General features: G+C 39.6%; 1 protein-coding gene across 11 annotated transcripts in view; it reads right to left on the reverse strand.

Moving 5' to 3' along the window:
• Positions 1-1,275: 1,275 nt before the first annotated feature.
• The window catches only part of LOC128704066 (microtubule-associated protein Jupiter), a 97,490-nt gene continuing 73,740 nt past the window's right edge, over positions 1,276-25,025 (reverse strand). For 2 of the 11 annotated variants that reach the window (XM_053799067.2, XM_053799065.2), the window contains exons 2-5: positions 16,628-16,696; positions 16,107-16,537; positions 3,116-3,280; positions 1,276-2,307 (exon numbers count right to left, since the gene is read on the reverse strand). In XM_053799067.2, the coding sequence (XP_053655042.1) occupies positions 2,198-2,307; positions 3,116-3,280; positions 16,107-16,537; positions 16,628-16,696 (775 nt within the window). In that variant the 3' untranslated portion in view covers positions 1,276-2,197. Of the gene's footprint in view, positions 2,308-3,115; positions 3,281-16,106; positions 16,538-16,627; positions 16,697-18,943; positions 19,604-19,954; positions 20,226-25,025 lie in introns of those variants that run through there. The other 9 variants (XM_053799074.2, XM_053799073.2, XM_053799071.2 and 6 more) reach the window with 8 other exon arrangements.

A 25,025-nucleotide genomic window follows, 5' to 3' on the forward strand; every position in this document is an offset into this window, starting at 1 on the left:
TCAACCCAGTAGGGCCATACCATCCTCCTCTACAGCTATCAAAATCAGCATGCACCAGTAACCAGAATTTAAGGCTAGTAGTAATATTTATGCAAGCTCTGAAAAAAAGTATTTTGTTAAATATAACTTATTACTGCATCCACATACAATCACATGATTTAGATACCTATAACTTTTTGGGGGGAAGGGAGGGGACAACCTAATGAACTCAAATACTAAACTAGTCTTCCGCACAAGTTCTTCGATTCAGTTTACAGGGAAATCTGATTACATCATTTTCAGGAATGCAATTGCAGTGTTAAACCTTCATGGTTCATACAGGGTTGTGATGATATACATAACTTGGAGGTTAGTAGAAATAGGGTTAGAAAGTGAGCAAAGTAAAATAGCTGATGTGAACAGTTGGTCTATTGAGCAAGTGTTCTAAAAGGAGAGACTCAGCAAGGACGGTGTTAAGAATGAATGCATCTGGGCATTGAAATTATATTGACTAATACACAAAACCCACAGCTCAAACACTGAAGTCAAAGTTTGAATCCCCAGTATGGCTGGAAAACACTAGGACACGTTTCCAAAAGACACCTGCTGTCATTGTTCACCCATCACTATAAAATGGGTACATGGGTGTTAGGCAACTGGTGTGGGTAGCATCCTGGAATAAAACTGACCTAATGTGCCCAAATTGCTCTGCATAAGCGGCTTTCTATATAGTGTCACTGATGTCAGCTAGGCCTGTATACTTTGTACATGTACTTGTAGAAATAAATATTACAATATTTCGGTTCAACTTAGACCATTAACTAGTAAATGGTCTAAGCTGGACTTTAAAGTCCTAAATTTCTTTCTCCTATGTGAGGGTTGTGCGCATATTTTTCCAGTCACAGTATTGTGCCTTTTTTTTCTTTATATGCTAGTATACACGACAGCTTAACATTAAACTAATACGAGCTAACAGAAGCTTCTGGAATCTATACATGAGCAAGATTAATGTAGCCTTACAACGACGACGGTTTTTAATTTTTGAGGGCAAGTGTCAATGTTCAGCTGATAAAATGCCAATACATTATGTACCTGCCTGTTACTTTATTACTTGCTAGGACCTTTCTATCCACACCAATTTTCAATATCCTATAAATCTCTGCCTTAGCAAAGATGCAGAATCAGATAATAAAATGCAGGAAAGCGGCTCCAGTTTAAAACATCCCCACATCTTTAATGAAGAGTAGAAGAGATACCTGCTCAATTTGTTCACTATGTATATGGATTAAAAAACAAAAGATTATATTAGATTTATTAAAATTAATACAAACAATTTATGCTACAGCCAAACGGAGCCTGTTCTATAAAGGAGCATTCCCAAATGTTAGTGGAACTGAGATACTACATTTATATTTTGACCCTTCTAGCAATAACAAAATTATCACAGATGGTATGTGTAAACAAAGGGTTATTATTGTTTACAATTGTGATACTTTTAAATTGGGTAAACTTTTAGATTAGGAAATAAAAGCTACCTTACAAAAAGGCGATTTATATTTAACGGATGGAACATTAGGTACACTTAACACTCCATTAGGTACATTTTTTATACTCCAATGCTGGAGCAACTATTCTTAAAAGTACATGGAATGGCTTTAATGAATGGCCCTACAAAACTTAGTTATTCCAACCTCTAATGGTATTAGAAATGATTGAGCAACAAATAAGTATGGCAATTTTTATAATCTTGTCATTTGTGTAACAAATGAAAGCCAGATATGGCATGCCATACCATACCATTGCATGGCTTAATGCAGCTCACTAAATCCTGAAGTAAAGGAAAAAGTAACCAGAAGAGCCTTGCTTTGTTTGGTAAAGAATAGATACTCTGCACTATTTATGCATTTCAGCAGAAGTATAGTAAAACTAAAACTATATGTGCTTTTATAATTTATATTACTGTACATCAAAATTAATCTAATCTAAATTTTATGACAGCAAAATAATTCAGAGTATTTCTAAGTAAACCTCTAGTTACATGTCAGCCATCATATTTCAACAAAGCTTTTAATGTTATACAAGCAAACATCACCACATGTTACAAGCTACATTTCCAGTAGGCATGTTGGTCATATCAAATAGCTTTTGTTAATGTTCCAAAGAGAATGCCTGCACATGAAGTCTTAGGCAAGGGTAAGTGGTGTGGCAGGCCCTAGGTTTACCACAGCTGAGTGGAGAAGCCACCTGGGGGAACACGTTGCCTCTGCTTCTGCTGGGGCTGCTCAGGAGTCTTTGTCTCCTGGCTGTCACGTGCTGCAGGATTAATAGCTGCAAAAAATGCAGACGTTAGAAGTAAATTGTCAAAACTTATTACCACTGGTTCTACTGAAATTAAAGACTCATTTCATGATTATAAAAGGCTTAAGTTATGCACACTAAAATACCAAGTTTCAGCATAAATATCAACCAAATTTTTCATATATTTACACTACTTTCAGCAAATGCTAAATTTTCAGAGTATTAGCAGTAACAGGCCTATAGACTTGTATGAACTATAGCAGGTCTAGTCATTTACAGAGTATGCACACTAGTTTGACAAACTGAATATGTACCATACCAGAGATGCAAGGCGGCTTAAAAAGTTGTCATATCCCAAATAATTCTACCATATTACATGATGCTGCTGCCACCACAACCCATAAGTTAAGCTTTAAGCAATTGGCCAAGAGAAGCTGTGGTTTGAAATAGTTTTAAGGTCTGTAAGCCTGAGTTAACTAGTCCCAACAGGGCAATATCTGCAGAACAAGAATAAAAAAAAACTTCATAATTGACTATGCTTGTGTTGCTAAAGATTTTTAAAAAAAAAAAAAAAAAAAAAACATTTTACCAAGGATTTTAAACAGTGATGCAGTTAAGCTATTTTTTTTTTTTTTACTAGAACTGGGAAGGTAATATATAACCATATTAGCAATACATGCACATTAAAAAATACCATTTCATTCATTTTTTAATCTAATGCAGTTTGGCTTAGATGAACCAGTATGTATCTAGACAAAATTTAAACTAACCAATGGTTTGCTTTACTCTAGATATAGCAACCTGGACATTCAGGGATGCCAAACCCATGCCAACAGACCTTTGTCACTTCTGTTACCTTTCCTCTTGTTGGGAGCACAGCGAGGAGCGTGGATGTCCCAGCACAGGACACCCACCCCAGTAACTGGATCCCGACGCGTCCACGTCCGACAAAACACTGATGGCATGCATTGTAGAGCAAGGAGGCCAATCTTGTTACAAGCTACTGATAGGTTAGTTGTTAGGGGCACAGAATTTGGGGATGCAAGACTGAAGTATTTCTTTCTTTCCCTGCATCCTTTTGCCTCTTTCAGTGTATGAATTACAAGTGATTAGTGAAAATCGGCACCTATCGCGTGAATAAAGCAGGATAAGTAAGCCTTGAAAGTTTGGAGAGTATTTAAGGCTACAAAAATGGTGCACAACCCATGCATGTGAGAAATCCAACTTTAAATCCCATACCTTCAACCCTATCCAGCTTCACTACAATCTCTAAAACTTCAATAAAAGTGTTTGTTCATGCAAAGCTACCTACAGAAACTATCACAGCTTCAAAAGGCTCCTCAAGCTCCAGAAACTTGTGATCAACAACCCACAATACCAGCAAGCAAAGCAAAATGGAGTACATTAGTAAACCTGGAAATGTAATGCAGGTCACAGACCAATTTGAATCAATCCCAGTGTTCAAGGAAAACATTTAGTTGGCATTAATTTATGAAAGTGATATGATACCCCTCTAAATTTTTACCATAATTTAGCTAAAAGATGCAAAAGGATTAAAGAAAAAAATGGCTTCAGTTCCAAAATTCTTAACCCACATGAAAAATAAAGCCTCTAAAATTTGAACAGCAAATCAAGTAGATAAGCTATTTACAGATCAATGCAAGTTAATATCCATTTGAACAAATTTAGTTTCATCACAGCATGTGTAAACTTAATTTTAATAATTCACTCCCTCTTCCCTTCATAAACAAAGGAGTAATAAGTATTTTATAATTTAAAGTTTTTACGAAATATTGGATGCATAACCTGCTAGAATACAAGAATTCAAGACTATCATCCAGGTGAAAAATTTCCGACCAATTTTTTTTGCCTTCAATGTTAGAAAGCTGTTAAGCAAGAGATAAGCAGCAATTTAAATTAACAGCTAGTGCAAGATAATTTGCCATTAAGCAAGTAATGTGCAGATTTTCTTTAGAGTGCAATATTGTACCTGCCAATTTATTAATTCAACAAAAAGTTCAACCTTAATTTCTTTTCAACACATCTTTAACAAAACCCATTTTAAAAAACATCCTATTCTAAACTTTTAAATTTTTACTATAATACAGTAGAAACCCCATATCTGGGGGGGGGAGGGGGGGTAGTCTAATACCTACCACAGATACCCAAAAATGCAGATAGTAATGAACCCTATACTGTGTAAGGGGTTTTTAGTTTACACACAGGAAAGCACTTTGTAGCTTCTTAGACTTTTGTGCTTTTGAGTAATTAAGCAAAATTAAGGATTATTTTCGAGGAATGGTAAACCGTGGATAAACTGGAAACCGGAACCATGGATACGGGGGACCTACTGCAATCTAATTAGGCAAATATAAAACTTGAAACGTTGCATAAGGAACACCTCTACTTGTTACCAGTATGTAGATAAATGGCTCAGATGTTACAAGATGATAAATGACATATTACCACCTGGGTATCCCTGGAAGTATTTCACCTCACAATGGCTTCTCAGTCAAATACAAAGAAAGGTGAAGATCAGAGTGGGGTAATCAGTCAAATCTTGATCTTCATTCTTCTTTGTACTGGACTGTTGAAGCCACTGTGGCAAAACATTTTCACCATAAAGATAACCAAGTGTTGCTCATGCGCAATTTATTACCAGTCTAGGAGATACAATGCACCCCCATGAATGTTGGCAAGTCCATTTCAGCTACAATTTCTAGTTTCTACAAACTTGGTATGAATTTAAAATGGGAACATTTCAAAATGGCATAAGTTCTAATCAAAATCTATCACTATTCATTTCACACTAAAATCATAACTAAATAAAAATTAGAAAACCAGTAACCACAACAATCTTTTTGGAAAAAAGGGAAGGAGTGAAAGAGCAAAGGTGGGGAAGTGAGAGGACAAGTAAGGAGATGTAAACATTCAGTCCCATTTAACTGAATTTAATTTCAAGTTCTGAGTTATCCTACTCCTGCAGTTCAACTTTTAACAGACTTTGTTGGTGCTTGCCAACCAGGCATTAACTCGTTACCAAGTCAACTAGTTTAGCTCCTCCCAAGTAATAAGAACATTGTGAAAAGTATCAACCAGGCTTTTAGGACAGTACAGTATGTGCAGAAATTTACTTTCATTATTACCAAACATTTTTTTTTTTTTTATTATCACACTGGCCGATTCCCACCAAGGCAGGGTGGCCCAAAAAAGAAAAACTTTCACCATCATTCACTCCATCACTGTCTTGCCAGAAGGGTGCTTTACACTACAGTTTTTAAACTGCAACATTAACACCCCTCCTTCAGAGTGCAGGCACTGTACTTCCCATCTCCAGGACTCAAGTCCGGCCTGCCGGTTTCCCTGAATCCCTTCATAAATGTTACTTTGCTCACACTCCAACAGCACGTCAAGTATTAAAAACCATTTGTCTCCATTCACTCCTATCAAACACGCTCACGCATGCCTGCTGGAAGTCCAAGCCCCTCACACACAAAACCTCCTTTACCCCCTCCCTCCAACCCTTCCTAGGCCGACCCCTACCCCGCCTTCCTTCCACTACAGACTGATACACTCTTGAAGTCATTCTGTTTCGCTCCATTCTCTCTACATGTCCGAACCACCTCAACAACCCTTCCTCAGCCCTCTGGACAACAGTTTTGGTAATTCCGCACCTCCTCCTAACTTCCAAACTACGAATTCTCTGCATTATATTCACACCACACATTGCCCTCAGACATGACATCTCCACTGCCTCCAGCCTTCTCCTCGCTGCAACATTCATCACCCACGCTTCACACCCATATAAGAGCGTTGGTAAAACTATACTCTCATACATTCCCCTCTTTGCCTCCAAGGACAAAGTTCTTTGTCTCCACAGACTCCTAAGTGCACCACTCACTCTTTTTCCCTCATCAATTCTATGATTCACCTCATCTTTCATAGACCCATCCGCTGACACGTCCACTCCCAAATATCTGAATACGTTCACCTCCTCCATACTCTCTCCCTCCAATCTGATATTCAATCTTTCATCACCTAATCTTTTTGTTATCCTCATAACCTTACTCTTTCCTGTATTCACCTTTAATTTTCTTCTTTTGCACACCCTACCAAATTCATCCACCAATCTCTGCAGCTTCTCTTCAGAATCTCCCAAGAGCACAGTGTCATCAGCAAAGAGCAGCTGTGACAACTCCCACTTTGTGTGTGATTCTTTATCTTTTATGGAGAAAAAAAACCTTCAGGGGTCTCAGTCTTGGTAACAAAAGGCAACAAGGTTCACTTTAAGGAAAGCAGAACAGGTTCACACCTCTGCATCAAGATTCCCTACTGGCATCAAAGGAATTCTTTGAAGGTTTGACAGCTGTGAAAAAACAGAATCTGGCAGTAAACTATGTGGCTTGGCCTACTAAACCAGTGATCTCTAAATGAAAGATTTTATACTAAATTTAAATGGTTAAATAAATTTAGAATGTTTAAAGGCTAAATATTCGGTATAACAGAACCTTTATTCAAAAAGGTTACTACATATCCATAAGTGGTAAATAGCAAGTCTCAAGTGGCATATCCTTACTGCCTGGGACAATTACCTTCTGGTTTTATTTACAAAATGCCAGAACCATGTCACTGTACTTTCAACTTGCATTATTCCCTTTATCAATTTTACAATACCATTAGCAATTTGCTACTGTCAAGACCAATTCATTCATCACTACATAATCACGAGCAAGTGAAACTATCCCAATACATGTATTTTTTTTCATATGCAATGCACATCCATGATTCATTCAATGTCATTGGTATTACTGTCACAGTTTAGACAAAGAAAATATCCCCACCATTTATGCCAAGAGTGATGCTGGGTTTTTAAGTCACACAAGCACCTTGTTGGCAGAGTGGCACCCCTTCCCAGAGAAGAGGTCCTACCCCTAGGCACAGCTAGTAATGATAAGTAATGTCCCTTAAAATGCAAGTGAAAATGTACATGTGTACTTACAATATACATGCACCTGTTACAATATATGCAGATTAGTTAACAGATTTTTAGCACACATGATGCATGATATTCCAACCAAGCAGTTTCAGAGGTCCAAAATGCAAATAGATGACAAGCAGGTTAACTAGGAATTCAGACCTGCCTTATGTTTAGCTTCTAAAAAGAGAAATTTAAAATAAAGCAGGCTGCTTGCTTGGAAAAGCAGTCTAATTAAAATCTAGAGCCCATCTGCAAACAGCTCGTTGTTGCTAGAAACTTTTCGAAAGCTTAAAACTCAAGGTTCAATTTAAATTATGAAGACTATAAAGGTTAGTACAATAGTTTTAAGTACAAAAAAAAAAAAAATTCTAAAATACTACACAAGCTCACATGTGAGAATGGGTGTGGGGGTCAGTGTGTATTTAAAAAAAAAAAACTGCAGCACAGTGCATAGAGAAAAAAAAAAAAAAACTTAAAATGCCAACTGAGGTGCATTTTGTATAGTATTTATGGTTTGTTTCATTTCTTGGTATCATTTGATAGAATGGAAGACATTATAGAAAGAGATGATTTTGATTGGTTTCACTATGAAAAGGACCTTGAAATGGAGCTCAAAGTAGTGCACTTGTTCGAATTTTGCCAATGTTCAAGAGTAAACAAATGATATTGTCCAATAAATGGACAATTAGCCATTCTAATGGTCACAAATGGGTTGACTATTTATACAATTATTACAATAATGCAGTAGTCTGCATAACAGTAAATCTGTTTTTTTGTGCAAATAAAAATTCAAAATAGAAAGCAAGAGTAATAAGAGGAGCCTGGAGATGTGACTGATGAACAGAGAATGTTATTTTAGTGCCAGGAATGTCTGCACTATTCATTCTAAACCCTATTTTAAAACTGGCATATTTTTTTAATTTGCATGAAATTGGCCAAATTGCCAATTTCTTGACCACTTTATTGGGTAGCTGAAATCAGAGTGGGTGGTTTCTTGTATTCAATCGATAGAACAGTTCTAAAGAAAGTTATGGGTTTGGCTGACGAACAATGGAATTGGCCAAAAATAGGGCTCAAATTGGACAAAATCGCCAATGGGTAACTATGGGTAACAATCGCTAACTTCACGAGAGCATAATTCAGTAAGTTGTCTATCAAATTTTGTACTTCTGGTGTCATTTCCATCAGGAAAATATTATAATTTCATAATTTTTTTTTTCAAATATTTTGCGACGAACTCTAAGAATGGGGGTTGCAACAGTCAAAGGGTTAAAGGATGAAAAATACAGGCAGGCCCCACTTTATGGCACTTTGTTAATGCAGTGGTTTTTCAATTATAATTATTCTTCCCTTACTCATACTTCCTACAATAAATACATTTACCACTCACTAAGCAAAGTACAAAAGTATTTTAAGGTAAGCAATGTGTATACTATATATGCATTTTTTAGGCCTAGCTCTATTGCTCACTTGTGTATGATCGAGTAAACATGCTATCAGGCTTTAATATGCATTTGAAAGCAAAAAGGCTTTTTATATGCAATTAAAAATAAACTTTTGCTTTATAGCACAAGCTCAGAGCCTAACCTGCTGTACAAGCAGGGCCTCCTGGATATGGTAAATCATATTAAGACTTCTGTAATAATGCATGAACCAAAAAATAAATCTGGAAACTACAAAAAAACTGTACCTCTGTACCTCTTCAGTACAGGAAAGACTGTGCTATAACTTAAATTGCCAGGCACACCATCTAAAGGGGACAAAAAGATACAAAACATCCAGGCCATGGGAAAACCTGGGTAGCCACAGCCACTCAAGAGGGAGAGGTTTTTTAGTGCCAGGAAGGGAAAAAAAACTGGCAGGAAATGGCAGAAATCGTACACCAAATCCAGCCATTCCTGGAGTAAAACCACAGTCGATGGCCTCCACTCCAAACCAACACAGATACAGATACTAATGCCGGAACCCCCCCCCCCCGTACCAACAATACCACCAGTCCGATGACATTCGTCTTTGCAAATATACAGGGTCTAAAGCCAGCAACAAACAAAATACCTTTCATCCGTGGACTGCTTGCAGAGGCAAAGGCAATGTTCGCGGCTTTCACTGAGACCCACAAAGGATCACTTGGACAACGAAATATGGATCCCAGGTTACAACCTATACAGATGTGACAGTGAACAGGCAAAAAGGGAGGGAGGGGAGGGGGGGGGGGGATTTGGCCTCTACATTGCAGAGTCACTTGTTCGCACAGAACTGCTTAATGCCTCAAATGATGTAGTGGAAGTTTTAGCAGTAAAGATCGAGAACCAAAACCTAGTCATTGTGGTAGTCTACAAGCCTCCGGATGCAACATCCCAGCAATTCAAGGAACAGCTGTTAAAAATTGACCACTGTCTGGAAAATCTTCCAGCTCCTGAACCCAACATCTTGCTCCTGGGGGATTTCAACTTAAGGCACCTAAAATGGAGGAATATAGCAAATAATATTGTTGCAGTAATAACACCAGGAGGCAGCTCTGATGAAAACTCACATGAGCTTTTAAATCTGCACAAAATTCAATTTAAACCAGCAAATAATAGAGCCTACTAGACTGGAGAATACACTAGACCTCATCTTCACTAACAATGATGATCTGATAAGAAATGTCACCATATCAAAAACAATATACTCAGATCGCAACATAATTGAGGTTCAGACATGCATGCGTGGAGCCCTAGACCGACATAATGAGACTAGTCACGAGGGAGCATTAACCAAATTCAACTTCAATAACAAAAACAAAGTGGGACCAAGTAAACCAAGTCCTAACCGATATAAGCTGGGAAGATATACTAAGCAACACAGACCCCAACTTATGCCTAGAACAGATTAGCTTGGTGGCACTATGTATACACAAGGCTTATTCCTCTAAGAAAAAGGAGTAGATGTAAAATGGAAAGACGGGCGCTCCCTTTACAGGCGACAGAAAAGAATAACAGAGCGGCTAAAAGAGGTCAATATATCTGAAATGCGTAGGGAGACACTGGTCAGAGAAATAGCAAGCATCGAAGTTAAGCTAAAGGAATCTTATAGGAGTCAGGAATCGCGGGAAGAACTAAAAGCCATAAATGAAATCGAAAGAAACCCAAAGTATTTCTTCTCCTATGCCAAATCAAAGTCGAGAACAACGTCCAGTATTGGGCCCCTACTTAAACAAGATGGGTCCTACACAGATGACAGCAAGGAAATGAGTGAGCTACTCAAGTCCCAATATGACTCAGTTGTTAGCAAGCCGCTAACCAGACAGTCGAAGATCAAAATGAATTTTTTATGAGCCACAAAATTTGGTTAACAAGCCTATCCGATGTTATCCTGACGCCAAATGACTTCGAACAGGCGATAAATGACATGCCCATGCACTCTGCCCCAGGGCCAGACTCGTGGAACTCAAGTGTTCATCAAGAACTGCAAGAAGCCCCTATCATGAGCCTTTTCCATCCTATGGAGAGGGAGCATGGACACGGGGGTCGTCCCACAGTTACTAAAAACAACAGACATAGCCCCACTCCACAAAGGGGGCAGTAAAGCAACAGCAAAGAACTACAGACCGATAGCACTAACATCCCATATCAAAAATCTTTGAAAGGGTCCTAAGAAGCAAGATCGCCACCCATCTAGAAACCCATCAGTTACACAACCCAGGGCAACATGGGTTTAGAACAGGTCGCTCCTGTCTGTCTCAACTATTGGATCACTACGACAAGGTCCTAAATGCACTAGAAGACAAAAAGAATGCAGATGTAATATATACAGACTTTGCAAAAGCCTTCGACAAGTGTGACCATGGTGTAATAGCGCACAAAATGCGTGCTAAAGCAATAACAGGAGAAGTCGGTCGATGGATCTATAATTTCCTCGCTAACAGAAGACAGTAGTCGTCAGAGTAAAGTCCGAGGCAGCTACGGTGAAAAGCTCTGTTCCACAAGGCACAGTACTCACTCCCATCTTGTTCCTCATCCTCATATCCGACAGACAAGGATGTCAGCCACAGCACAGTGTCTTCCTTTGCAGATGACACCCGAATCTGCATGACAGTGTCTTCCATTGCAGACACTGCAAGGCTCCAGGCGGACATCAACCAAATCTTTCAGTGGGCTGCAGAAAACAAAATGAAGTTCAACGATGAGAAATTTCAATTACTCAGAGTACAAAACAAATTCTGGCCACAAAATTGAGCGAAACACCAACATCAAAGACCTGGGAGTGATCATGTCGGAGGATCTCGCCTTCAAGGACCATAACATTGTATCAATCGCATCTGCTAGAAAAATGACAGGATGGATAATGAGAACCTTCAAAACTAGGGAGGCCAAGCCCATGATGACTCTTCAGGTCACTTGTTCTATCTAGGCTGGAATATTGCTGCACACTAACAGCACCTTTCAAGGCAGGTGAAATTGCCGACCTAGAAAATGTACAGAGAACCTTCACGGCACGCATAACGGAGATAAAACACCTCAATTACTGGGAGCGCTTGAGGTTCCTAAACCTGTATTCCCTGGAACGCAGGCGGGAGATATACATGATTATATACACCTGGAAAATCCTAGAGGGACTAGTTCCGAACTTGCACACAAAAATCACTCGCTACGAAAGCAAAAGACTTGGCAGACAATGCAACATCCCCCCCAATGAAAAGCAGGGGTGTCACTAGCACGTTAAGAGACCATACAATAAGTGTCAGGGGCCCGAGACTGTTCAACTGCCTCCCAGCATACATAAGGGGGATTACCAACAGACCCCTGGCAGTCTTCAAGCTGGCACTGGACAAGCACCTAAAGTCAGTTCCTGACCAGCCGGGCTGTGGCTCGTACGTTGGTTTGTGTGCAGCAACAGCCTGGTTGATCAGGCTCTGATCCACCAAGCGGCCTGGTCAATCAGGCTCTGATCCACCAGGCGGCCTGGTCACAGACCGGGCCGCGGGGGCGTTGACCCCCGGAACTCTCTCCAGGTAAACAAGTGTCCCGGTTTAGGGAACTTTCCTAAAATAGTTTCTAATTGTACCCAAAAATTTGTTTATATGGCTCCTAATTCTCCTTCACAGCCTGAGCTCCTAGCTGAGTGTGTGCATCATTTTCTGCTTGTTTACATCCTCTGAGCTCCGCTTCTCTATTTTGGCCAGAAGCTTTCCTATTTTTTTTTTATACTTTTACAATGGCATCCAAAGGTAGTGTGGAAAAAAAAAAAGTAAGCACACAGTTAAGAAATTATTGAACTCAGTGAGAGGCATGTCTATGGCTGAGAGAGTACTAATTGTATTTATGGCATAGTTACACAGTAGGAGTAGCTAAGTCTCACTAGTGTTGATGCAACAAAAGCAGCATGTCACTGAGGCACTTTAAATGTCTTGTGCACATTCATTAATCCATCTACGATACGTTTTTCTAAATTATACAAGAAACACTACATATTACAAATATAATATAGAACCACATTTGAACAAATTTACATAATTGTGAGCTATGGTAGCCGGATGGACAAAGGAGTTTATGACAATCACAATAAAACTAGTCCACTACTACCAGAGAAACTGTATATTACTGGGGGTTTACCAGGAAAACTTGTGTGCCTTTACTCAAATAAGTGTTACTCACTCTCAAAACGGTATGTTGCTGTAAGCCATGGTGTGCTGCTGTTATGCAGGCTACAGAATTACAGAAGATAATTTGTTTAATGTCACTAGTCATTCCCAGTTGGATGTCAAATACATGTCCAACTGCCTGTTTAATACATGTCCACTCAAAACACTGACATTATATGTACATTTATGGAGCCTTTTCCCCAAAGTACACCTAACATTATAGTATAAAAATTATCTTTGTATTAATGCAGTAGCCTGCATAAAAGCTGCCAAACCAGGGTGCTGGCGGTAATTCACTGTTTACAGAATTTGCATGCAGAGAAGTCTATGCCCGGCTTCAAAGCTGCAAGACACTAGCATTTGCTAGGGACTGATACTACTCACCACTATCAACTAAGGGCAAAAATATTTTAAGGCAAGTAATGAGTGCACTGATTTTTTTTTTTTTTTGGCCTCGTTCTATTACTTGTGTAATATATGACAAGTATTTATATGTATAAAAAAAATCAGGCATTCATATGCACTTAAAAAAAGTGAGGGGGGGGGGGGGCAACGGAGATTCACTTTACAGAGGTAGCCTGCAACCTAACTTGTCATATAATCAGGGCCCTCCTGTATATAAAATGCTCCATAGTGAGAACTATAAAAAATTATTTGAACAGGGATAAGGGCTGTAGTTTTTGTAGCAACAAAAATCAATGATCACTTTCCTGGTCTCTAATGCTACTTTCCACACACCAGTCTGAAGATCAGGAAACCCAACACAAGCTTCAAATCATTACATAGTTAACTGACCACACTGCATTGTAAAGCAAAGCCAACACCAAGGAATTTGACAGTAAGCAAATTTAAAGGTGGAGAGGGTAAGGGAGAATCAAGCATGTCGAGATTCATACAGAACAAAGTACAGGGGCCCACTAACAGCAGATTAGGTTCCAGACTACCACTAAAGTGAATCGGCCTTTATTCACTTTCATATGAATATAAAAACCTGACGAGTATAAACATGTTAAGTGAGCAACATAGGCCTAAAAAATGCATATACAGTACACATTACTTGCCTTTAAATATTTTCAGCCTTAACTTATTGCAAGTGGTGAATATAATATATGAAGTCTACATAAAGAATGGTGATTACTGAAAAAAGCGGCATTAGCAAAATGCTACAAGGCAGAGTCTGCCTGAACTGTAGTTGAAAATATATTCAGTGACCTGTAGTTACTGCAGCATTACCAATCTAATCACACGCACAATATGTGTATGCCTAGACTTTCCCCCCACGCAGTGTACACTGATTTACTAAGCGAATTTCACCTCATCGCTATACCTGCACAATACTGTGCATGCTATCTTCAGATAGGCTATATTTAACATTTTTCTTGACTGGTACATTTCCACTACTGTATACTGCATCCCCAAAATTTGTTGCAAATACTTTTGCCACCAGCATTTAGTATGCTTAATGGCCAACTACCAAACCCAGTCTGTCAATAGGCTATAACCAATATAAAATAGACTAATTTCCTCAGTTTCAGACAGCTCCTTGCCAGTATTAGAACTAGGTAGTAAAGGTAACATTTACAGAGCACTGACTGCACAAGTGCAAGGTACAGTACTCAAGAAAAAAAACTTTGGTAGAATAGTTAAAGTGATACACAAATGGCATCAGCCTTTTAAATAATGAATCCTACCCACTAAGTGTTAACAGTACTCTATGTTTATGGTAGAAGCAAGCACTGAACTTGTTTGAAAATCACATATCACCTGGGGAAACAGGAGGCAAGCAGGTTTGCATGAAGGAAAGAATAGGGCCAAATCCCTAGATCAAGAGACCCCTCACTGGCAACAAGGCCCCTTGAAGGGTAACAGTGATGGAACATTAAAAATATACCCATAAACTGAAAATACAGCAAATCACATTTCTGTCCATCTTGAACACTGTCAAGTCTAAGTACATACTTAAGTGGAGAATCTGGAAAGTACTGTAAAGCAACTTACAATAAGAATTCTAAAGCCCTGGGACCTTTTGGTTATTTAATACTTAGAACATCAAATATCACGAAGAGCATATCAAGCTCCTGCATAACCAGTTATTGTAATTAAAGAAATAATGTAAACAAGATTAAAAAATATGATTAGCTGCATTCCACAAACTAGGTCATTATAGGTCTTTGCCCTGAGCTGTCAAATATTAGATGAAAAGAAATAGCTACACTATTTATATGCCTTGAAGGAATTTGTTAAGTTAAAACACCTGGGGTGGAAGAATGAACAAGACTAACTGCTCCACCAATTATAGTGACCCAGCATTTGGGGAAAGGGAATGAATTGGCAAGCAAGAAGTTAAGGTCATGAGCTCTAGATTAATGAATGGGACCTAAACACACAACTAATCTACTTGAACCAAACAACCACAATCATAACCAATGCCATGTAGTAAAGGTTCACCTCCTTGCTTGTACCGAGCTTAACCAAGAGATCTTCCTTCCAGTGCAAAATCTGCACATCTTTTCCACTAAAATTACATCACTGATTAGTGAAAGTCATAACCATGCTATTTTATTTTATTTTCCATTACCTGGTATCTAAAATATTCTGTTATAACTGTGCCGCATTTGTGTTTGAACTACACTTTTGTAGCACAACTGCTTGTAACATTTCTATAACCATTGCTATTTTTTTGACTGTACCGTACTTTTATTCTAACAGTTCCTAACTTTTTAGGGCATTAGTACTATTCTTCCAAGAAAAATTGCATCGTAGAATGACCAGGTACTGTACCTATGATTAACAAGAGCACTACTAGGAAATGGCTGAAAATTCCAACATTAACAATACTGTTAAAAGTGATGCAGTCCTTGGAGATTATTTTATAAATGGAACAATTTAGAATGAACGATTGATTAGGGATAAAAAAAAAAAAAAAAAAAAAAAACTGAAGAACCAAAAATTGAAGCCATTTCTGAAGGATTAAGGAAAAATTAGAATAGGATAAAGGTAGTTAAAAAGAAAAAAAATTGTATCCCACTGCTATAAACTGTTTATGTATTACACAACAGATTTTGTAAGTGCTAATATTTTTCAAAAGCTATTTATGAAGAGTTAAATGCTAAGAATGCAGTTTGCCAACATGTTAATAGCCCATACATTCAATGTATAAAAAAATCACCCAAATAAGTCAAGATATTTTAGTAAAATCCCAGCTGGCCATTCTTAAATACTGCATACCTGCCCGGGGCCCATTGGCACTTCCACTAGGCTTTGTCACTGGCTCGTCTGAGAAGATGTTGCTTCGTTGGTGATCCCTCACTTTGCGACTAGGGGTGGTATCGTTGCCTGGATCATCTCCGAAGAGGCGGCTCTGTGTATCTAATTTTTTTGCAGAAGTTGGAGTAGTTGCACAATTAGAGGACCTACCACTGTTGGAACCAACAGAGGGTGAGCCATTAGTAGCAGACCCATTGGTAGCAGCCAATGGATTATTTTCCTTTGTGGCAGCAGCATCATTCTCACACTGAGGGGAGGCCGTACCATTTGTGTCTGCTTTAGGGGAGTTTTCCTGTGGAGCTTGCTGCTGGGGAAGAGTCTTCGGCCTGGGCCTAGCGTCCTCGTCTTCTCCAAAGGAGATAGATGACCCACCACCAGGAGGTTTCAGCACCCTGCAAGAGTAATATGCTTATGTATTATCTTTAGGCTACAAATAACCTCATTTAGCATATTTATCAAGTTACAAAAATTAGAAGACTTGCCTAACTGTTAAGTTTTCTGGTCCAACTTCATTGTTCAACTGGGTCTCTCCACCAGGAGGGTGATTAACTCTGCAAGGTATTACAAGTATACTGTAATGCCATGATCAGGTAGTCAAGGTTGAGCAATATGAAAAACCTTATCAATGGTTTTAGAAAGCTCTCCAACTGTATGGCAAAAGTACCTACCCCCCATTCCACACAGTTTACCCCTCCATAATAATGTTGAAAATCTTTGGATTTGCTTACATAGCAGAACCTCCATACCTGTGGATTCGGTTTCTGCCGTTTCCGTTTACCATGCTTAATGCCCCCCCCCCCCCAAGTACAAACAGTGATACTGACAGTTCTTCAAAGTCTAAGCTGTGAAGTACTTCCCATCAGTGAAAGTGACAATTCTATGCTTATTGTGCATAATTCATCAATTAAATTTTATCATACGTACATACATAAGTGTACAAGTTACGTATCTACAGCCTCTCCTCAGTGATACTCATTTACCGACAACTCAGATTTAAGAGTCGACGGTAAAGGAGTACGTATGCATACCTAAATGTATATTAGAGCTGAATTCCTTTATTGTTTAATATACAGTACACTGCTGTATAAACTTAAAAATACACTAAAAATGTTATAAATGGTGTAAAGGTGACATTAAAACCATCTAAATTGGTTGACAAACCTACTACCATTATAGTGCCCCTTGCTTAGCAACGAATTCGCTTACCTGCGTTTCTTAGTATCTGAACTCCCTCGTAAAGCGAGGAGAGGTTGTACGTATAGGGTTTGCTATGGGCAGTTTTGGTATCCACAGTATGTCTTGGAATGCATCCCCCCCGTGGATATAGGAGTGGGGGGCCTAATGTACTTCTTGTTTTATTGTGAACTTTACGCCACGTCATCTTTGCTTTAAATTTTGGCTAACCAGAAGTTTCTCCATTTAGTTTGACTAAGATTACTGTAAAATTTAGCTTACAAGTTCCATAGCTATTTTCTTTAGCTAGGATTAGAGCTTGCATTTGTTTACATGCCAGGTCATTTCTGCAGACTGATTATGGGTCCTAATACTGATCCTGGGCAAACCACTGAAGATGTATCCAGTCATTTTTCGTATTTGATGGAATCTTGCTTATTGGTCACTTATGCCTCAACCCAGGAGTTCTCCCCTATCATGTACTGCTACCTTTTTTCACCCAATTTTAGTAACAGGCTAGATGATCAGGGCTTGATCCACCAGGAAGCCTGGTCTAGGACCAGGATGTGGGGCACCAACGCCCAAAAGTATCTTCAGTTAACACATCTGTACTAAGCACAATGAAAGCCACACTAAATTATGCTAACTTATTAAGTAATCATTAACTCTTACTGGGAAGAGTAACTTGGGATCAAGCCAATGAGGCATTGACCCCCCAAACTATCTCCAAGCAATGACTGAATTCTAGAAGTGGAAACAGCACTTGATGGGGGATGTTACAGTTCAGAGGGCAATGTGCCCACATGTCCAAATGCTTCTGGCAAGACATCTATCTGTTGAAGGAGTATATAACAAACGAGTTTCCTGCGACTGACAACTTTCCTGCTGGAAGCCTGCTGACCTAGTCATCACACCCTGGTTAATTTTTGGTGCCGCCCTATTTTTGCGGGAGAAAAAAAAAATGGTGTAAAAGAGTAAAACTATGGTTAGGATTCAGTGTTCTTATACAGAACTAGATTAATATTTATGCGATTATTAAATTCTTAAAGCACAATACTATACAAAACATTATATTTAATCTGAAGCCACCACCTACGGTATAACTAAATATTTACCTCTCCTCAATGCAGGAAAATTACCTTAAATTACACTAACCCATGCTCAACATTTTTAAAATACCCAACTTATGGGGAGAAAAAATAACTCCCATTTACTATTGGCCTTCACCACAACACCTGCACTGAAAGCAACATTACCAAGTTTGGTATGAGAGGGGGCGATAAGGTCATTCAGCTGAAAAAAAAAAATCATACAATTTGAATTTCTGGGCACTGAATTTCCAGGATTACCCAATTATGTTGCCATCATCTACATCTTTATTTTAATCAACAATGATCCAAAATATGTCGTGTTGACAATGTCAACATGACTCCCTTTCATATTCAAGGCAATTTATCCCAGGAAGAGCCTAAGCTCACGTCAGCAGCTTGGGCGCTCGGTACTCAACGAGACTGTTGTCACTGCTCACGTGCTACACGTTAACACTTTTTAATCTAAATTAGATACCACATTCTGTTGCTACCCCGATACATATCTTGTAATGTTTGAGCAAGAACCATGCTTACTTGGCGGTTAATGCTAGTTTGATGTACTTAAGATCCAACATCACCCTCTGCCACTATCCTCAAATAAACATCAATTGCATTTTATTTCAGGTGGTACATTACAACTTTAGGGAAGCGCTAACTCCTAAGGCTCATACAACACCCTGGGAATGGGAGGCAATCACGTAAGGGGAAAACAAGAGTCTTATTCCTTGGCTCAAGAGCTTCTCGCCAACATCAAGGAAACTCAACAGAGGGATTTAGGTAGTACAGTCACTGCCTCCATCTTTCGCCACTTCCTGGACCAAGACGCATTAAGGAGAATCAGAAGAAACCGGATCTAGACTAAAGGGAACTTGCGCAGTAATGTCTGGTATTCTTCAACTTATTTAACAAAGTTATACGAATAAGTACTGATAACACAACGGGTGGGGATCGAACCCATGGCACGTATCAGGCTCAGCACAACGTGCTAGGAAAGCATAAACTAGTGGTTAAGATTCATTCAGTGGTAAATACACTAGTGGGCCTGCGAGTTTTAAGACTACCTTGCCATGGGTTCGAGTCCCACCTGTTCTGTAACTAGTTTGCAATCGTGTTATTACGATTTTGCGAGTCTGAATGAATTAAAATAGGAGTACTGGCAACGAAAGGTTTAAGTTTTACTTTACTACAGTACGAAATATGGAGTTTTAATATGCTATTACCATTTATAAATATGCACCAACCCAAAGTTTATACCCGTAATGATGTATACAGTCCGTACAAAATAGATGGGCTATTTCATATTTCACTCTTAGGACCTTTTCGAGTACCATTGAACCCACACGTGTTTTACTGGCACGTGTTACATTCCAATATACAGAAGTAGAGGTCACGGTAACATCCCAGCATTAGAAATTACACGCGAATCCACTTGGTCAACGACTTCAATGCAACAAATTGCGTTGAAAATGCATAGCAAGTTTTATGCCAATAAACAAAAAGATACAGGTACACAAGGTCACAGGTAAGTAGAGAACCGTTAACTACCTGACCATGGTGGTAACTAAACACTGGTATTACTGTCAATCGCTTAACTACACTTAGATTTAAACAACGTTGAATGTTGTTACAAAACGCAATCTACAAATCTAAATCCCTCTCCACTCCGCCTGGAAGAGACTTAAACCGCGAAGCTCAGGTAGTATATAAATCAAGAGCAAGTTGATGAGGTCTTCAGAGATTCCAGGAAAGGTCTAGAAACGTATGCTAGTTAAAGCACACGTCCACCCGGGCGTCGCGCAGACTTAAAACTGATGCAGCCCCGCCCTCACTACCAAGCGTTGGCAACCTCTCACCACCACCGCCCACCATCTTTATACCGTTATTACTTTCTTTGAGCCTTCTCTGAAAGACTTCTACATCCACGTTTAGATCTAACACTAAGGGGACAGTCCTTCACTCGTTGACAAAATATGATACCTAACAGTGCTCACAGCACTGCAGCAGAAAGTGTTAAAAGAGGGGCAGTGGAGTGAAGTGACTCACAAACGCCGTCTTCACCACAACAGTTCTGATATCTTAACATTCCCGGCTCTTCCAAATAAATTATTCTACTTGTGTACAAGAACCATTCTTTACTACTAATGCTGTAGACAAACTTGCTATATGGGTTTAAGTAATGTTAGAAACTTTATTTATTTATCCCAGGTGTTCAACGTCCTCCCCCCCTACACACAATCCTTCATTATGTATATATGTATGCATACCAAGTTTGTGTGTATGTGCGCGCAAACGTGTGCCTACCAATATGTATCTGCCTACTACCATGACTGGCCTGAGAGTATGGGTTAGAGCTTCCCCACCTGGCCTGGTCATGGACCGGGCCGCAGGGGTATTGACCCTGGGAATGCCCTCCAGGTATGCGTGGTTGCAGGAGTTAATACTTGGCTCTTGGTCCCACCATCTTCCAGATTCACTCCCTCCTGTGGCCCTGTTATACAAACTTAAGTATGCATGGACCATGCCACCACCGCTTTGGTCCAGGGTATTACATTTCCCGGAAAAAACGACTTCGTGATATAAGAACATAAGAACGAAGGAACACTGCAGAAGGCCTACTGGCCCATGCGAGGCAGGTCCAAGTCTCCTACCGGCTTAAGCCAATGCACCCAACCTAGTCAGGTCAGGTCAGGTCACATTGACTTAAGGGAGGAACACGGCAACCGACCTGGTAGCACAAGCTATCAGGTCCAACTCACACCCACCCACATCCACTCATGTATTTATCCAACCTATTTTTAAAGCTACACAACGTTCTGGCCTCTATAACTGTACCCGGGAGTTTGTTCCACTCATCCACAACTATTACCAAACCAGTACTTTCCTATATCCTTCCTGAATCTGAATTTTTCCAACTTAAAACCATTGCTGCGAGTCCTGTCTATGCTAGATATTTTCAGCACACTATTTACATCCCCTTTATTTATTCCTGTCTTCCATTTATACACCTCAATCATATCCCCCCTAATTCTACGTCTTTCTAGAGTGCAGATTCAGGGCCCTTAGTCTATCCTCATAGGGAAGGTTTCTAATACATGGGATCAACTTTGTCATCCTCCTTTGTACGTTTTCCAGAGCATTTATATCCATTCTGTAATACGGTGACCAAAACTGTGCAGCATAATCTAAATGAGGCCTAACCAAGGATGTATAGAGTTGAAGAACAACCTGAGGACTCCTATTATTTATGCTTCTTGATATGAAGCCAAGGATTCTATTAGCTTTATTGCGAACACTTATGCACTGTTGTCTAGGTTTCAGATTACTGCTAACCAGAACTCCTAAATCTTTTTCGCAATCCGTAATATTAAGATCTACATTATTTAGTTTATATGTGGCATGGTTATTGTCCTGTCCAACATTTAGAACTTTGCATTTGTCTATATTAAACTGCATCTGCCACTTCTCCGACCACTGCATCAGTCTATTCAAATCTTCCTGGAGTGCTCGAATGTTCTCGTCAGAATGAATTCGACGGCCTATTTTGGTGTCATCGGCAAACTTGCCGATGTCGCTCTTTATGCCCTCATCTATGTCGTTTATGTAGATTGTGAACAGCAGGGGGCCCAACACTGACCCCTGTGGAACACCGCTCGTGACGCTTCCCCACTGATTTCTCCCCATTTATGCAAACTCTCTGCTGCCTATTTGTCAACCATGCCTCTATCCAGGAAAAAATTTCTCCTATTCCATGTGCCTTAATTTTCCTCAATAGTCTCTGATGTGGGACCCTGTCGAAAGCCTTACTGAAGTCCATATACACTATCATATTCATTACCATGATCTACCTCCTCAAATACCTTAGTGAAGAAAGTTAATAAATTCGTAAGGCAGGAACGCCCCTTTGTAAAACCATGCTGAGATTCGTTGATTAATTTATGCTTTTCAAGGTGGCTACGAACTGCCTCGGCAATTATTGATTCCATAAATTTTCCCACTATGGAGGTTAGGCTTGTTGGTCTATAGTTCGAAGCTAAGGACCTGTCACCTGTTTTGAAAATAGGTATCACATTTGCCATTTTCCACTTATCTGGCATCATGCCACTTTGTAGTGATATGTTGAAAAGATTAACCAAAGGTGTGCTAAGCTCCTCTTTACATTCCTTTAGAACCCTTGCATACAGTTCATCAGGGCCTGGGGATTTGTTAGGTTTTAATTTATCTATTTTCCTAAGGACCATGTCACTTGTGACCCTAATCGTGCACAGTTTATTATCGTCCTGTTCTACATAATTTATCATTACTGGAATATCACTGGTATCCTCCTGTGTAAAAACTGAGAGGAAGTATGTGTTAAAAATTCTACACATTTCCTTATCACTGTCAGTGAGCTGACCCGAGGAACTTTTGAGTGGGCCTATCTTGTCCCTGATCTTACTTCTGTATACCTGAAAGAATCCTTTTGGGTTAGTCTTCGATTCTCTTGCAACTTTAACCTCATAATCTCTTTTTGCTTTTCTAATTCCCTTTTTTATTTCTCTCTAACTGAATATATCGATTTCTTAATTGCCCCTCTCCTCTTTTGATTTGCCTATATATGCCTCTCTTTTGACCAATCAGATATTTTAATCTATTGTTCATCCATTTAGGATCATTTTTGTTTGATCTGATTTCCCTATTTGGAACATAATTTGACTGAGCAGCTAGAACGATGCCCTGGAAAGCATATCGGCAACCATCACCACCTACCTGACCCTTAGTCAGGTCATTCCAGTTCAGCCCACCTAAGTAATTTTTCAGTCCTATGAAATCAGCCAAGCGAAAGTAAGGACAGAGACTTGATTGCCATTATTAGGGGAATTCCATGATATATTAAAACTGAGTGATTTGTGATCACTTTCCCCAAGCTCATCATTAACCTCAAGATTATTAATTAGTGTTTCCCTACTGGCAAGAACCAAGTCAAGGAGGTTATTTCCCCTAGTTGGCTCTGTCACAAACTGTTTTAAAAAACAATCCTGGATCGTATCAAGAAAGTCACCTGACAATTTCCTGTCAAATTGCTCCAGTCAATCTGTCTGTAGTTGAAATCTCCCATTAGCACAACATTTTCGTATGTAGATGCCTTACGAATTTCGTCCCATAGAAGTTTACTGCACTCCCTATCAAGATTTGGGGCCCTGTAAATCACACCCAAAATTAGTTTTTCTCGGCCCTCGAGAAGCTGTAACCAAACAGATTCAGTGGCTGACGCTTCTAATTTAATATCTTGTCTAACAACAATTTAAATTGTCTCTGACATACATCGCTACTCCACCACCTTTCCTGTTGACCCTGTCAGTGTGGAATAATTTATAGCCTTGTATGTGACATTCAGAGGGCGCATCTCTATCTTTCAGATTGAGCCAGGTCTGTTATAGCAATAATATGTTTCCTGCACTTGCAATTAATCTTAGTTCATCTATCTTATTTCTTACACTCCTGCTATTAGTATAGTAAACCTTAAGGGAGCTAGTCCCTTGCTGCCCTCTGCTGTCCCCCTTTGTTTGCTGACCTGATCTATTGTCTTTATTTATAACTTCATGCTGAATGCCTTTTATACATTTACTGTCTCCAACCCTAGTGTTGCAACCTGCTTGTTTCCCCACACACACCCATACCTCTATCTTCCATCAGTTTAAAATCATAGGCATTTCACCAATGACCTCAATCGAGTCTGCAAGTGCTACCACCCCTGCCCCAGAGAGATGTACCCCATCCCTTGCATACATATGTTTGCCATAAAAGTTGTTCCAGTTGTCAATGAATGGGATTGCAAGTTCCTTGCAGTATCTGTCTAGCCAGCAATTTACACCAATTGCCCTAGACAACCATTCATTTCCTACTCCCCTTCTAGGCAAGATGCTACATATGATTGGGATCCCTCCCTTAGACTTAATGAAATCTATAGCTGACCTGTACTTAACTAGCAGCTCTTCTCTCCTACCCTTCCCAATATCATTTCCACCAGCACTGAGACATAATGGGCTTGTTCCCATTACCTGACATGATATTATCCAGCCTGTTGACTGTCCCCAACACCAGCTCCAGGGAAGCGCACTATCTCTCATCATCTTATTCCTATTACAAAAAGCACGGTCAATATATCTTACCTGAGAGTCACCAACCACAAGAATGCGCTTACCTCCATTAGCAGGGGCAGTAGTACCCTTACCTTCACTGGCCACTGAAGTACATTCATCCTGAAGAACAGAAGCGATTTCCTACCTTCAGATCTTCACTCTTAACTTTCCTTACTCTGATGCGCCTCCCATTACTGTGAACCACTCGCCACTTGTAGCAGGTGCTGGGCTGCACCTCACTGCTGGTAGCAGTTGCTACCTCCCCAACTACAGCCTCCTCACAGCGAGAGACTGCACCTCACTGCTAGGGGAGGGGGTTATTCCCCTGTGATAATAAATGCAGCCCTGCTGGAGGTAAACTTGAGCTGCCGCCATAAACCCATAAAGCAGTGGTTCCCAAACTGGGGGTAAATTACCCCCTGGGGGTAATTTAACCATTTTTGGGGGGTAATGAAGGGGTGACAGAAAAAAAGTTATGAATTCTGAAAATCAAGAAA

Source organism: Cherax quadricarinatus, chromosome 66 (genome assembly GCF_038502225.1).
Source record: "Cherax quadricarinatus isolate ZL_2023a chromosome 66, ASM3850222v1, whole genome shotgun sequence".
Taxonomy (NCBI): Eukaryota; Metazoa; Arthropoda; class Malacostraca; order Decapoda; family Parastacidae; genus Cherax; species Cherax quadricarinatus.